The sequence below is a fragment of the Blastomyces gilchristii genome, assembly GCF_000003855.2.
Source record: "Blastomyces gilchristii SLH14081 genomic scaffold supercont1.6, whole genome shotgun sequence".
NCBI lineage: Eukaryota > Fungi > Ascomycota > Eurotiomycetes > Onygenales > Ajellomycetaceae > Blastomyces > Blastomyces gilchristii.
Genome location: NW_003101677.1, coordinates 1002165 through 1017161, shown reverse-complemented (window position 1 = coordinate 1017161; position 14997 = coordinate 1002165). Strand labels below are relative to the sequence as shown.

The following is a 14997-nucleotide window of genomic DNA, read 5'->3' as shown; positions in this document are numbered from 1 at the left end:
ACGCCACATCAGCGCTTCCTCACGGTCCCGAGGAAGGGTATAAAAATCACATCCTCGTCCGCTCCTCTCCCGGTCCCTTTCTTCTTCTTCTTTCTCCCCCCCAGGGGCGCAAAACTATTCTCCTCCCTCCCTTGCAGTGCCCCAAGCCCTCCTGACTACAAGAACTTCCTTTGTATGACCACGACAAGCAGTTCTTCGCTCGCAACATCCACCCGCCATGCAAATCCAGCTCTTTTGGTGAAGCATGTGCACAATAAAGTCCACTTCCATCCAAATCCACCACATCGACCCTTGAGAGATTTCTTTTGTTAAATCTCGGGTCCAACCCTTTTAAAGCCACCACATAAGTTTCGCTAGAAGGTTGCACAAACATATCCTACAAAACCAGTGGTCAGCACCTCGCGAACGACCTTGTGGCTTTCCGTGGAACAAGTGGCAGCGACCAAATAGCAGTCGCAAATCGAGCAAGTCAGTGATCCTGCAACAGGGACATCGGTGCCTTTCAAGTAAGAATTTGCTTCGGCAACTACCTCTGAAAGGTATCCGACCAAACACGGGCCCGACGCTCTCTCAGCGTCGGTATGTGCCTCATTTTATCCTGCTGTTCTGTTCCTATTGATTTTCTTACCATGTACTAAAGTGGTTTCTCTACCAGGAAAACCCTTTCTACTTCTCTACCTCTCTGAAACACGGGCCCGACACTCTCTCAGTGTCGGTATGTGACTCACTTTATCAGTTCCTATCAATTTTCTTACCACGTACTCAAGTCTTTTCTCTGCCAGGGAAAAGCATCTCTACCTCTCTACCTCTCTCCCTCTCTCCCTCTCTCCCTCTCTCCCTCTCTCCCTCTCTCCCTCTCTCCCTCTCTCCCTCTCTCCCTCTCTATATCTCCACGTCAAACTCTCAGACCCTCAAACTCTCAAACCCTTAAACCCTCAAAACCTCAAAACCTCCATGTTCTCAAATATATGAAAATCACGGACTTCTCTATCACAAAGATCAATCACAAAGATCAATCACAATTCCTCTCTCTCTCTCTCTCTCTCTCTCTCTCTCTCTCTTTCACTCACGCACTCTCTCTCACTCTTTCCGGCTACATCCTAATCCATCCCAACCTTCACACCCTCAAATACCTCTCTCAACAACTTTCCCAGTCGGATTCAACCACCACGAACCTCCACTGGCCGCCGTTATCTATTGACTGAACCAAAATTTCCCAAACCCTCTATAGCCAGGTGAGAGAAATAATTAAGCTCCCCGTCCGTTATGGGTTGAAGGGCTTTTTTAAGTCTAGATGTAGAGGTTCACGCATGAGATTTTCCGAAATGGAAACGACCCCAACGAATCATCAAATTCGCGCTTCCGGACAACCGATGGAATGCCCAGCTCCTGCTAGAATCCAGAATCCAGAATCCATGGGCTTTGGTCTTGAATATTTTGATTTTTCTTGATTTCTCTGATTATTTTGACTATTTTGACATTCTTGACACTCTTGACTTTCTTGACTCTTTTGCCTCTTTTGACTCTTTTGACCCTTTTGACTTGCTTGACTTTCTTGACACTTTTGACACTTTTGACTCTTCTCTTCTGACTCTTTTGGACTCTTTTGATTTTTGACATCCTTTTAAATTCTTCAAGCTTTCAAATGCTTTCATCACCTTCTCATCATTCTCTGTCCTGGCCGAAGTTTTTAACTGATGCTACACAAGAACCATCAGATTGTTTCCCTCGGTCGTCAAGCCAAATGGCGGGACTTCATTTAGATTGGTCCTTTGACTTCATTCAAATTCTTTCATTCCTGTATCTAGTTAACCAGTCCTGGCTGAGGTTTTGAACTGATGTTACACAAGAACCATCAGAGCGTTTCCCTCAGTCGTCAAGCCAAATGGCAGGACTTGGTTTAGATAGGTGGCCCTGGTCGAGGTTTTAAACCGAAGTTAACACAAGAACCTTCGGAGTGTTTCCCTCGGCCTCAACAATTTTGTTGAGTCGAATGGCAGGGCTTACAAATCAAAGTTTAACAGATTTGCATTGAGAAACTCCCTCCTATGGTTTTTCTTTCTCTGCGTAGCTCTGTAGCTTGTATATTGTACGGTAGATGATCCTCCCCAAGATAGAGAGAAGTAAATGGTAGGGGACAAGTGTTAAAATGTATACTTGGTTTAACTGCTAAGTATGTAGTTAGAACTAAACGATGTTATGGAGAATTTAGATGGAACTTCGGTAGACAGCAAACCATGAAGTAGTTGGTCATCATTAAAAATCTGGGTATATCTAGCCCCCGCCACGGCCACGTTGGTTTGATGACCTCCATGGCAAGGCGGAAAGAGTATAGCTATAACTACGCATAGCTTTTCAAGCAGCCAGGATTTCACTTCCGCAAATGACTGATACGGGCAAAGACACCGTACAATAACAGTAATAACCCTCAATCCGATATTACACGTCTGTTTATTCGATGTGGATTGATTTTCAGTTAAGAACAGGGCAGATTGTCATATCAAACATTATCAGGTAGGGTTGGAAGGGGGGAGATTTCTCAACAGCAGACATAAACTGAAATTGAATTTCATTGAAGTGGAAAGGTCAGATGGAAGTAAAAGCAGGTGCTGAGGAAAGAGAGAAAAAAGAAAGAAAAGGAGAGTTAGAGCAAGTGTGGATATGCTGTTAAATGGGGGAAGGGAAGGGGTGGTATGAGGCAAGATATCCGACCCAACATAATCGCTAACAGATCCAAATCATGATTCATTTAAAGGATAGCTTTGCGTTTTGGGGGGCCTCGTTGTAGGTAACAGACGAAAGGAAAACAACAGAAACTTTTTGAGCGGATTAGACACCGAGTAGGTTCGCACGCTGAGCGGTTTCAGGGCTTCAGGATAGCATCAAGGGCTAAGTCGGACACGATTGCAGGGTGGGGGATAGCGACCGAGGATGAAGGACCAAATCCGAATTTTCTTCTGTTGAAAAACGATAATGAAATGGTCATGATTTGCCAATTTGCTCCGTGTCATCTTTCTTATTTCTGAAAAGGAATAAGTGACCTTGACTATGTTTCCCATTACCGGAGAAGTCGCCAAGGAGAATGGCCTAAAGTGATTTGAAGCCGTCGGGGCCAAGAGGGCATTCCGTGAATCGGTGATGGTACGGGGTCGATTTTGGAAACGAAGGACTGTTGGCAAACGGGTCTTTGCTGTTACCAATTGTACATGATTCCGTAAATTCGACACTATGGTGTCTGTCACCAGGATAGTTACATGCCATTTGCTTTGGATGGAGCATGGTCCGTATTTTGATAAGCTTTGTGAAGTGAAGCAGGTTATACGGTTTGTAACGCTTTGCTTCTCCGACTTCCACGGAAGTACCCTTCAGTTTTCGTGTCATATCGGTAGAGGGGAGGAGATACAGCAGGGCGGAAGTATGCTGACACTCCTTGCGCATTTATCAGGTCCTTTTTGCTTGGAAACTGTAGCTAGTTGTGAGCCTTGATGCCGTTTAATCGTGACATTTTGCGGAGGTGCTGAACAGACCGCTGATAGGTTCGCAGTGAGAATTTCGAGGGGCGCCTTTGACGCCATCTTTGTTCAGTTTTGTCTGAGGCCTAACGACACTCGCCGGTTGTTCTGGTGCTCTGTTTATGATCTCATATGCGCTGAAAACTAAAGCTGGTCGGTTGTAACGATGAAATAATAAGAGGTTGAGAAGTTGCCTGCTAGTTGTAGTGGGACAGGAAGACTAATCTCAGAGTGCATATTATTCTACTAGACAGGCATTACCCGGTTGACATCGACTGGGAAATAACAGGGGTGGATGAGACCGCAACCATATCGCTTTATCAGTCTCTTGTATGCGGCTTTGTAATGGCAGGAATTATCATATTGGATGAGCATGAGCTGAGGTGAGGACAGGTAAAAAAAAAAAAAAAAAAAAAAAGGGAAATAACGCAGCCCCTTTCAAAGAAAACCAACAGAAATGAGAACAAAAGTGGGAAATTCTAACAAATGAATAAAAGGCAAACGCGACATATAAAATATATGAATCCAAAAAGTAAAAGAACCAAATTAATTAAAAGAATAGGAACATCGAAATTAAGAGGTTAAAAATAAAAGTAAACAGATGGCTCCCCCCAGACCTTATTCCATACCAAAAAGAGAAAAACTATTTTCGGGGTAGAAAAGAAAAGTGAAAATGAAAATAGAGCGGCTCTACCCTTCTTGTTGCACCCACTGACAATGTTGTTATTGCCAAAAGGTATTGTAGAAATGAGTCATGAAATGCAAATGGAAGGAAAAAGAGTAAAAAGAGGAAGAAGGAACGATACATGCACATTTGCAAACTAGGCGCTTTTTCCCTGGTGGCTTGACAAGTAAAATACCAGCAATGTAGGCAGGCACCTATAGGCCCCTGGGTAGGTATATGAAGTAGGTAAGATGCAGGATTGGACGATGGATCCGGGAGATATGTATAAGAGCGTGGAACCCTTATTTCGGATGTAAAATATAAACAGTTAAGTTAATGTGGGCTGGGCATGGCGTTCAAGCACGCAGCGTAAAGGTAGTTCAGTGGCGTATTCGTATATTTTTTTTTATATGCATTGTAAAAGACGTATAAACATTAAGGCTCACGATCTGAGCAATCACTTTCTCTGAGTATGTCAATCAACCGATCTGTTAGCAGCAGTAGGGCCATAGTCTTTTAATTCGGGAATAATCCTAGTCGTGTCGACAAGGCCCGGATACGCCCTGGCAAAAGCCGGGCCCAGGGACCAGTTATTCAAGTTGCGCAGATGCCGCTCAAAGACCGGATTGATTATGAGCTCTTCAGAGTCTGAGGGTGTGAGAAGAGTATCAGTCGCCTCGTATGGCCAATTGATGCTCAGCGTTGTGGTGTACGGGATGAACCAGTTTTGAAAATCGTAGTCTGGGTACGACGCAACCATACGATCTCGCATGCGTGGCCAGGGGAGATAATCCATCCACGCTGGATGGGGTGTCATGATTTGTGAAGTGCGTGGGGTAAGCCATTCCGGGAGGCGGTCGTAGTTTTGCTGGGTTGGGTATATCTGCCATCGCATAAGGAGGAACATCACGTATAGGATGGCTACTTGTTCGGGAAGATTGCTTATGCCGGGGAATTTGCTGAGGATGTCGGTGAAAACTTTTGAGAGGGGATGAGAGTATGCGCTTTTTGCAGGGTTGAGGAGAGATGAAACGCTGGGATATGGTGGCCCCACAAGGATTTGTTTGGATGCGCCATCCGCCGCCTCGCGTTGGCGGGTGTGAAGGAAGTCCAAAAGAATGGCGTCCATGGGGCAAGTGGGATCCACGTTGCGAACCGGGACCATGTGGGGAGCTATGCACGGATCAAAGAGGTTGTTATGGGACGGGTGAAGGTAGCGAAAACGGGTTGAAATGTTGAAAGACGGTGAGGATGAGTTTCCTCGCGGTTCCGAGATCTTGGGGATATGTCGAGGGGAGTCCACGAGGAAATTAAAACCTAGTCTTTCCCCCGACCCCGAGAAGTCTAGGCCATGTGTTAGTCCCTGCCGTTGTGCATTAAAGCCATTTGTGAGTGTGTATCGGGCTTCGGATTGCTGTGTAGGAACGGAATTCCCAGGCCAGTTTGGACGGAGTGCATATCCTGGAGATCCCGTAGTCGAAGGAGAAAGAGGCTCCATGCTCCTCGGGGAATCAACAACACACATACCCGGCCCTGTACCCAAGTCGAGGCTCGCTGCTGGAGTGCGAAGAGGAGGGTCTGGGTGTGGTATTGTTGAATGATGGGATGCTGGCGGGTCGGAGTGAGAGGCGGGAGACGGGGGTTCAACGTGCGATTGGCATGACCACGAACGATATTCGGAGCCATTGCCATCGGGCACCCCTACATTATCACAAGAACGGGGAGTATCATTTTCTGAAGGTGGCGGAGGTACACCATTCACAACCGGCTGGATCATCGCCACAACGGACGAGAGCATCCTCCGAATATCCTCATTTTCCTTCTCGACTTCGCGTTTCCGGTTCAATGCCGCCTGGAGATCCTGATAGGGCTGCTGTGAGGTTAATTCTCGCACTCGCCGTTCCAGGGTCTCAATCTGTGCTTTTGTCCTTTGCCTAATCGCCCGCTGTGCCTCACGGTCATTTGCCCGCTTCTTTGCCAGCTGTTCCGGGGTGAGGTTGGCAACACCACGGGACGGCGCAGGAGTAACAGCTTTTCTTTTCTTCCCAGTTATCGAATTGGCTTCGCGTAATATTGGGTTGCCTTTGCTCTCCGAGGGAATCGAGGGCAGGTTGTAGGTTGGGTTGAGGCCAGGATAGGTCGACTCGGTAGGCGAAGCATCGTTGGATTCATGCTCGCTACTGTGGCCCGTCATGCCTCGTCGACAGAATGCGAGCTGGCCCTCCGAGAGGTATGAACCATCCCACGCGGTTTGAAAGAGAGTTTATTCCGGCGTATAGGAAATTAGTTCCTCCTTGCTTCTCCAACGAGATTCCTGGCGAATCCAGGCGTGCAAGGTGGAGGGGCTTCAGGCAGGCACCAAATATATGTCCACCCACACTCGCAACAACGAAAAAGAAAAGGTAATCTCTCTGTTTTCTGTTAGGCGGTCTGTACGCAAACCGTAATGAATGGTTAGCTGGGCTTTGGTCAGGCTATCGAGGCGACGACTGTCGAACTTTGATGGTTGTCCCAGCGCTAGAATTTGCTTGTCTCGCCCGCTGCGCCACTAGTGAGCACTTGGTGCATGCGGGACTAAATAAGCGCAGTTAGCGACCTAATAAAATCCAAATATCAGCAAGGTCCCGCGCTGGCAGGTTGGCTTGGGGTCAGGATGGCAATGTATGTGCAATTCAGGGGCACACCGGAGTTGTATCGTTATTCCCGGTCTTGGCCCAACACTTGTTCTGTCATAAATAACAACGACCAGGCGAGCTGCTGAACGAAGTCCCTGATCGACGCATCTTTTTTCTTTCAGACACCGACCTAGATCGCCAGGGTTCATACGATATAGGATGGAACTAGTGAATTAGCAGCAGTGAGCTAAATATTTACCCAAGCGCTGGAAGACGCGCCATCCGACCTGAATGATGCACGCGTCCAAATGTATCGTTAATGTAATTGCCCACAACCACGCAAAGGGATCAAGAAAAAGGAGCTCAACGAAGGTGTAAATCCTTACTTGAGGAAGATGAGGACCTGGCCTTTGTTGATATGACACAAGCTGTGGTACCTAGCGTGCTCTAGAACCGAGCATATAAACGTCTCAGTTCCCACCGTTGCCCACCGTTATCTATATCTGACACGTCGAAGCCAACCCCTCTGGATGCAAGGTTCCCCATCTGTCTGATGAGCAATGATTGACTACTGTGGACCGTTATCCCCAGCTGGTTGGCTCAGCATAAACAAAACCTATCAGCTGCGCATCTTGACACAAGTGGTTTGTTTCGGTGCGAACAGTTTGGGCATAGCACAGAGTCGGGATCCATGGATGACGCTGATGAACGTTACAACTGTCCACAGTTTTGTTAAAACTTGCCTGCAAAGGATACAGAGCATGCTAGATCATTTTGCGTCTGGCATTCCCTAAATATCAAGTCGAACAAGTTGGTACATGTCCAAATACCTAATCAGCTACGCATACGTGTAACCTTCTCATGGTCCTCATTTTTCAACCGACACGTCGGGCACAAGCCTTAGAAAAAGGCTCGAAATTATACAAAAGTCCCCAGTTGTTGATTTCCTAGTTCTTCCTTTTGAGCAGCTGTGGATATCTGCGAAATCAGGATATATCACTGATAACAATTGCTGTCCTGGTGTACGGACATTTAGATCAGAGGGTATAAAACCGGAACCCACGGCACGAAGGCTCGAGAGCTGTCTGAATATTTTCAAACCATCACCTTCAATCGATCCATTGCTCTAAAAACTACGTGGATAGGCATAAATAGCACATTTGCGTGCCGACGGGATAAATTTATACCTCGTAAGGAGAAATGATATCCCTAGATACCCCTTAGCCAGCAGGCAACCCCCGAAATCATCCAACACTGCCAGGGGCACTTGGAAGCTTACAAATTGGCCAAACTTCTAGAACCACACCGAGCTATGTAATTGCTATCATAGCGCCTTGAATTATGTGATACAGCATCCTATTGTTCTCCAGCGCAGCCTTTTTGCCCTGTCAAGCAAGTTCGACGAGATGTAAGTCTAGCTAGATCTGGTGCTAGCTTCGGAGACATATTCGACCCAGAAAGTATCCGAGTGGCGTTTTAGTTACACTGCCATTGGCCAGCGTCGACCACGATGAACATGAGCAGAATATCTACTTCGAGGTAGAGACCGAGCTGCAATTTCGTATAAGGTATGGAGACCTCAAGAGAAGAACATGGACATGTATGCGATGTAGTCGAAAGGATGGAGCTCATGGTTGGTCAGGTCTTTCATCGAAATAATTCAATCCTGCTGTAAACCGTCTTTCTCCACATCCCGCAGCATCTCGAACTGTCCAGAGGTCTTCCACCTCGAAAGATTTAAATAGGACCAACATTCCCCTCTCAAAAACACGATTCTTAGATAGATATTTGTTTGTATTCTAATTCCATTAAACCTATACTTTACATATATCGCACCTCTACTTAAACATTCCGTATCTTCCGTGCATCTCAGCCCCTCATCTCAATCTCGCTTTTACAGACCTGCACGCCGAACCATTAGTATTCTCACCATGGCATCTGCCCATCGAACTCCCTCGGACGCCCCTAGTGGTCTAGATACATTGGCTGCTGTCAACGAAGAGTTCTGGAAGTAAGCTTACATATATCACCTAGCTATCCTACACCCTCTTACCCAGTAAAAACAGCATCCCCAGGAAAACTAACCTTTAACCACCCAATATAGTAACTCCGCTGAGACCGTCTTCAAAGAGTCATGGGTGCTAGAATTTCAAGCGAATCTGTGCACGTTTCTAGAGAAGAACATGGATTGGCTGGGTATCGCTAATGATCGTACACTAGCCGCGGAGCGGAAAATGCTCGATTATGCCTGTGGAAACGGGTTTTTGACAAAAGTAAGGTTTTTTTTTATTTGACTTAAAACCTTCGGCCTGGTACAACGCGCATTATTTTCCTATATATGTACATGTACATTAAATACACACACATGTACAGTACATATACGTACATGTGATGCCACGCTTTCCCAGCTTCAAGAAACTGCAGCAAAGCTTACCATTCCCAAGGTCTACCATCCCTTCTTCACTAAATGCGTCGGCATCGACCTAGCTGCCGGCATGGTTAAGCAGTACAACGACGCCGCTGCCGAGCTAGGTCTCTCGCCGGAGAAAATGTACGCAGTGAAGGGGGACTTATCATCACCCGTGTCCGCGCAAGAACCGCCCAAGCGAGAAGATGCCACCGCAACAGACTTATCCCGTGACGAGTTTTTCAACTTCAATTTCGCCGGGGTAGCCCTGGCGCTGCACCATATGCAGAATCCGAAGGCGGCCATCGTGAAGATGGCTGACAGACTGAAGAGCGGCGGTGTGATTTTGGCTATTGATTTGTTGCAATCTGAGGCGAAAGATGGGGAGGGGAAGGGCAGTAATCACCATCACCATGATGATCATCACCATAATCATCATGGCGGTCACTCTCACGGCCACGGTCATGGCCATGGTCATACGGATGCAGCCAACGCTCCACATGCCCGCGGCCCTGCAGGGCACACCATTTCTCACGAGCACCCTACCTTCTCACTCGAGTTGATTAAGGCCATGTTTACCCGTGCCGGGCTGGTTGATGTAGATGTTATCCTTTCTGACTGGAAGTTGCAGTTACCATTTGTGACGGATCCCAACCAGAAGCTGTTTTTTGCGAGGGGGAGGAAGCCGTGAACTAAAAAAATTCTGGGAATGGACTTGAGGCCGAGTTAGTGAAGATATATGAAGTTTTAGAAACTTAGAATCAAGTGCAACGAAATTTTACTGTGATGGATCATTTTTCGATCGATTCCAGGTTGGGGCCACAATGAAGCTAGGTGTGCGTGTAAAATGAATCCTAGTGTATGTAGAGAGCAGAAACACATCAGATATTTCAAAGCATGGTAGAAGGTAAAGAATCATAGGAAATGCAGCTTCCCATCACTTGTAGCCTCTCACGTGTACTCAATAAATATAGACAAATGAATATATTCACAAAATAATATCTATATGTTAGAAACTGAGACAACATCAAAGTACATGTACTGTACAAGACGGCAAATTTAGGAACTGTGCTTAAAAGATGAACACATAAGAAAAATACATGAGAATCCACATGAAACACGAAATAAAAAGAAGCAATTGAACAAACAAACCTCATAAGTGTTCAGTGGACATAGAAGTATCATATCGTATTATGTCCATGACATTCATAATTCGGGGGAAGAAAATCATTCAAGGAAACTAAGACTGAGGAAAATTTTCAGATAATAATGGAACAGGAAAGATGAGCATAGGGATAATTCTATGGTATAAAAAAACTCTTTGAGGACTGGAAGTGGATCCTCCATCAAAACGATGTACAAAGGGCTACTCAAGCATATGCCCCATTTTCCCGATCTGAACATGGGAGAATAATCGTTAGCTGTGAAAGAACAAGGAAAGAAAACTATAAGGAGGAGAGGAAAGGGGACATGATATCACTCACTTTGGTTCTTAGATAGTCCTCAATCTCCGTACTCCGGATCCCCTTCTGCCCACCTGACCGCCATGCTAGCGGGATCATGGGTACTCTCTCCTTCACGATCACCTCACGATTGGGGCCTTCGACAGCCATGACTTTATCTGGGTTATTCGTTAACAGCCGGATCCCGCTATTGTTCGCCGAGTCAACTCCCAGCCCCAGATCCACAAGCATGGCAGTCGCCAAACCATAGCTGCGAGCATCCGCAGGATGCCGAAGTATAAGATTGGCCTCGACCGTATCGTTCCCTAGATCTTGCAAGTTGTACGCCTTCAGTTTCTCGCTCAGACCAATGCCACGGCCCTCTTGGCGTAGGTATATAATAACGCCGCCAGGGCTTTGCTCTTGTGATGCAGTCGTTTCCGACATTAATCTTGCTGCTTCGTCTAATTGTTCTCCACAATCGCACCGCGCCGACCAGGCAGTTTCGCCCGTGTAACATTCTGAATGTATCCTGACGAGAGGAGCTTGTGCCGGTACCTGCTCCCTTTGCCCTGCCATTTCATTCCTCTGCACCACACCACTCACCACCTCTTTCGCGGAATCCGCACCACCAGCTGAAGGCTCCCTCTGCACGTTTATCCCAACGCCCATTCCTTCATCAAACCGGCTATCCTGTCTCCCAGGATACAACCTCCCCATATACGCCCCGCGAATCATGCGATCCATCTCAGTTTCCCCGGGCCGCACCCTATCCAAACTCCGGCTCCGAATTGAGTTCCCAAACACAATAGCCAAATGCTCCTTATTATCCGCATCATTGTGATAGAGATGCAGGAACATTTCCGCACCCGTCGTCGTCGGGATGCGGGCACGAACAATACATTCGACCTTGGGTAGCCGTGGAAGCAATTTGGGCGGTTTGGCATTGATCAAGCGATCTCTGCACTCCGTCGTCGATGACGCCGGTTTAACCGGTAGGTGTGCATTTTCGAGGCTGTGAGGGGTAGACGGAGGGGTGAAGGAGGGAGAGATAATGGAGTGTGAGAGAGCGGGGGTTGGCGCTTGGCTGCCCGCTTCTAGGTAGTCGTGCGTGTGGTGGCTACTGCCGCCAGGGGACTGAGTGCGAGTCTGCGAAGAGGGAGACGATGTAGGGGCATTACTCAAACCTCCGGTAAGTGAGTATTCGGTGATCGCTGGGTGTTTTGGATGGAGGGGTCGGGGTGAGAGGTATGCGGAAGCGTGAGAGGGAAAATCAGGCATTTTGGAAGTTACATTCAATAAAAATGTCGGCAGTGCAGGGTAACTTTTGTATTACCATGCCAAATACAACAACGGCTATAATATTCAGAGGATTTATGGCGATACCATGAGATAGGAGTGAACACAAATATTTTGAGCCGTCATATGGACTTTCTGATTTCTATTTGTAAGTCATGACTGAGCCTCGGTCCGGCTGAGTCAGCGGTAAGGCCGGCGATGTCGCTTCCTTCGGCAATCGCGCCACGCCGAGCTGGAGGAACGTCACTATCTGACATTATGGGATAAACAACACTGTGATTGCTGCCAAAACAATTTCTAGGCGATAATCAAGCCAATCGTAATATAGCTTGCTGAGAGTGGAATTGTGCAGTTTCGATATTATTAACTATTACTACTTTTCGACACATCCATTCCTATCATGTAGTTGCTAAAACCGCTAATTAAATATCCCAATATTAATAATATCCAAGGGCCACAACAAAATGCTGGTCCAATCCCAGTATCCAACACCTGTCCAGAACACCAAGCTCAAAATGAGATCGTAGCAGAGCAAAATCCAAAATCCCTGTAGACGATAAAAAGTTGGAAATGTAAGAAAGAACCAAATAACCGCCACCGCCCAAGGTAAACCGTACGTACGCGTCCACGTACTACAAATATACATATCAGATAGAGTACCAATTACCGAGCGGCCGTTTTCATATCGGAGTAATAAGACCAACCCAATTATTTCCCCGGGATGTCGAGCACAAAACGGCGGTCGACATCCATCTCCTTGTCATCTTCCTCCCCCTCAAACTTCAACCGATACACGTCCTTCTTGGAACCCATAACCTCCGCACGGTAAAACGTAGTGGTATCGGGATATCTAGCGAGGACTTGTTTTCCAACAGAAAATAATGGCAGGGAAGCGCCGACTTGGGGAATGGGAATTAATGAAGCTGCAGTGGTTTTGTAGACTGCGCCCTCCTCGCCATTTTCACTGGGCTCGGGATCTTGGACATCGTAACTGGGATGGTTGTCAATGCTAAAAGAAAATTCAGTTGTGCTGGGAACCTTCTACGTGGACTTACCGCTTCTTATGACCCTCCCCCGCTATGCTCTTGATGATGCACTGTATACCTTCTCCCTCCACCCCCTGTTGTTTCTTATTGTGTTTGAAAACAACTTCTGCTCCAACAAACAGATGCCCACTTTTCTCTGCCGCGGTACCTTTCGTGCCTTCACCTCCATCCTCACTCTTGACAGAAACTGCTTCACGGGCTTGGCTGCTTGACACGCTTGCGCTTCTATGGGTACTGTTTTTGAGCCGATTTAATTTATCGGCTATCCCCGTAGTAGGAGAATCGGAAGCTGGGGTTTCAGCTTCTGTCTTCCGTTTCCGTGGCTTGCCAGAGGAACCGGCCCGCGTCTGGGGGTCAGCTTCGGACGCTGAGCGTAGAGCGATTAGTATCTCGAGGTTTTTAATGACGTCTGCTGGCTCATCACGTAAGATAGCGCGTTCCTCTTCACTGTGCTTGTTGATTATACGCTCGTAGTTTTCCATCTGCTCAAGCTCCGCTGGTGTTGCCTCTGAAAACCGCGTCATTAGCAAATATTAAAACTCGTTCCGGAGTGGGTTCCGCCCATGCAGTCTGAAACTAGCTACTGGATTGATGATGCAGGGAGAACAGAGTAGACAACTGTACTAAAAAGGGAACACAGCTAAAGGACCGAACGGTAAATCAATAGTTCTGACAGCCTGGGAACAGGGTACAAGCCGAACCACAGGCGCAACTCAAACAGTCGAATCCTAAAACTTGAAGCAAGGACACACGGTGGAGAGAATAAGGCTAGCAAGAAGGGCTTCTCGTGATCCAAATGGAGATGGATGGGGAAACTTCCTTAAAGGGTGTACGTCTAGGAGTCCAGGATGGCTTCGTTCATACATATGATGGCTGAGTGATAAAATAATATCGTTCCTTGGTTTGATCCAAGGTGCCATCTGTTTTCGAGGAACTGAGAGATAACACAGAAGATATATATGTGATAGTGTAGAGAAGCATATTCAAGGGATTCGGGGAAGAAATTGTAACCAAAGACCCATTCTGATTCTGGGCAAAGAGTAAATCCATTTGGTATAAAGATGGCTGAGTAACAATAGCAAGAATCCTAACCCAGACATGCCGATACAGAAATAATAAAATAAAATAAAATAAGAAGGGTAAGTTATGCACTCACTTCGGCCAGCTTTTGCGATTTTATCCCTGAGCGCGGCGAGTTGGAACCCTGGGATCCTTTGTTTCTCGTTTTTCTCCGCGGCCTTGTGTATGTCTTGACGGATTCGATTCCACATTTCGATTTCCTCATTGGCAGCCGCGCCGTTGTCCCTGGTGGGAGGGCCTCTTGGTCTGTTTCGGGACATGCTGCGCTCTTCACGTTCGGACTTCAACTGAAGGGCTTTCCCCCTTTTCTCCTTGCGCTTTTGAGCTTCGGCCTTCTTTGCTGCGGCCTGTTCTTCTTTAGCCTTTCTTACTTTGGCAATATCAACAGCTTCCCACTCCGAACCAGATAATACTTGGAATTCGAAACTGCCCTCGGTTTGCCTGCGTGTGCGTACTACCGACTGAAGGTGTGTCGCGGTATATCGCGCAGAGGCAGACAAAGATGAGTTTGAGCTTATGTCAATGCCAGAGCTGCAAGGTTCTTGGCTGAGCTGGCCGTTCTTGCGATCTGGAACTCCACAGTCCGGGGTATGTATCCGAAGTGATTCCGCCGGCAAAATTAACGCTGCTGGAGTCGCTGGGGTAGCTGATATCGGCTGGTGGAGTGGCGCGGCAGGCTGATCGTCTCCTACCGCCAACGAGACATAGGGAACCGTGGAACTGATGGCTTGGAGTGAACAGCGGTTGGGTGCAGGCATGTCATCAGCCTTATTCGGCGGCTGGTAGCTTTGATTGGACATCGTCGGAAAAGTTTGTCCCAAGGTTAGGGCTTGCCGCGGTCACGGGACGCTGGGGTAGCGCCAGTTAGGTAAGCTGGGGACGGGATCACGGGATCACTGGTATGGTGTACTAGTGGACGCAACGGGTGGAGT

The 14997-nt window shown here is 47.2% G+C and overlaps 5 protein-coding genes across 8 annotated transcripts; 1 reads left to right on the top strand and 4 right to left on the bottom strand.

Annotated features, from left to right (window-relative positions):
• Window positions 1-1410: 1410 nt before the first annotated feature.
• BDBG_03821 (uncharacterized protein) lies at window positions 1411-3906 on the bottom strand. The gene has a single exon (XM_031721414.1). The coding sequence runs from the start codon at window positions 3436-3438 to the stop codon at window positions 3088-3090; it is 351 nt and encodes a 116-aa protein (XP_031577954.1). The 5' UTR covers window positions 3439-3906; the 3' UTR covers window positions 1411-3087.
• Window positions 3907-3928: 22 nt separating this feature from the next.
• On the bottom strand, window positions 3929-7523 carry BDBG_03820. 2 transcript variants are annotated; one of them, XM_002625715.2, is made up of 3 exons: window positions 6861-7523; window positions 6675-6772; window positions 3931-6606 (listed from the first exon to the last, which is right to left on the bottom strand). In XM_002625715.2, exon 3 carries the CDS (start codon window positions 6368-6370, stop codon window positions 4652-4654), a length of 1719 nt encoding a protein of 572 aa, XP_002625761.1. In that variant the 5' UTR covers window positions 6371-6606; window positions 6675-6772; window positions 6861-7523; the 3' UTR covers window positions 3931-4651. The 2 variants fall into 2 exon arrangements, with proteins under 2 accessions (XP_031577953.1, XP_002625761.1); XM_031721413.1 differs by having other exon boundaries at window positions 3929-6772.
• On the top strand, window positions 6801-10228 carry BDBG_03818. 2 transcript variants are annotated; one of them, XM_031721411.1, is made up of 5 exons: window positions 6801-7981; window positions 8090-8359; window positions 8434-8802; window positions 8896-9064; window positions 9236-10228. In XM_031721411.1, the coding sequence occupies exons 3-5, from the start codon at window positions 8723-8725 to the stop codon at window positions 9887-9889; spliced, it is 903 nt and encodes a 300-aa protein (XP_031577951.1). In that variant the 5' UTR covers window positions 6801-7981; window positions 8090-8359; window positions 8434-8722; the 3' UTR covers window positions 9890-10228. The 2 variants fall into 2 exon arrangements, with proteins under 2 accessions (XP_031577951.1, XP_031577952.1); XM_031721412.1 differs by having other exon boundaries at window positions 6801-7726; window positions 7828-7981; window positions 8090-8802; window positions 9236-10159.
• On the bottom strand, window positions 9238-12105 carry BDBG_03817 (GTP cyclohydrolase II). Its single transcript, XM_002625712.2, has 2 exons — window positions 10683-12105; window positions 9238-10594 (listed from the first exon to the last, which is right to left on the bottom strand). The coding sequence occupies exons 1-2, from the start codon at window positions 11919-11921 to the stop codon at window positions 10565-10567; spliced, it is 1269 nt and encodes a 422-aa protein (XP_002625758.1). The 5' UTR covers window positions 11922-12105; the 3' UTR covers window positions 9238-10564.
• Window positions 12106-12183: 78 nt separating this feature from the next.
• Window positions 12184-14983, bottom strand: BDBG_03816. 2 transcript variants are annotated; one of them, XM_031721410.1, is made up of 4 exons: window positions 14142-14983; window positions 12995-13493; window positions 12644-12930; window positions 12184-12571 (listed from the first exon to the last, which is right to left on the bottom strand). In XM_031721410.1, exons 1-3 carry the CDS (start codon window positions 14863-14865, stop codon window positions 12648-12650), a joined length of 1506 nt encoding a protein of 501 aa, XP_031577950.1. In that variant the 5' UTR covers window positions 14866-14983; the 3' UTR covers window positions 12184-12571; window positions 12644-12647. The 2 variants fall into 2 exon arrangements, with proteins under 2 accessions (XP_031577950.1, XP_031577949.1); XM_031721409.1 differs by having other exon boundaries at window positions 12184-12930.
• Between the last annotated feature and the right edge of the window lie 14 nt (window positions 14984-14997).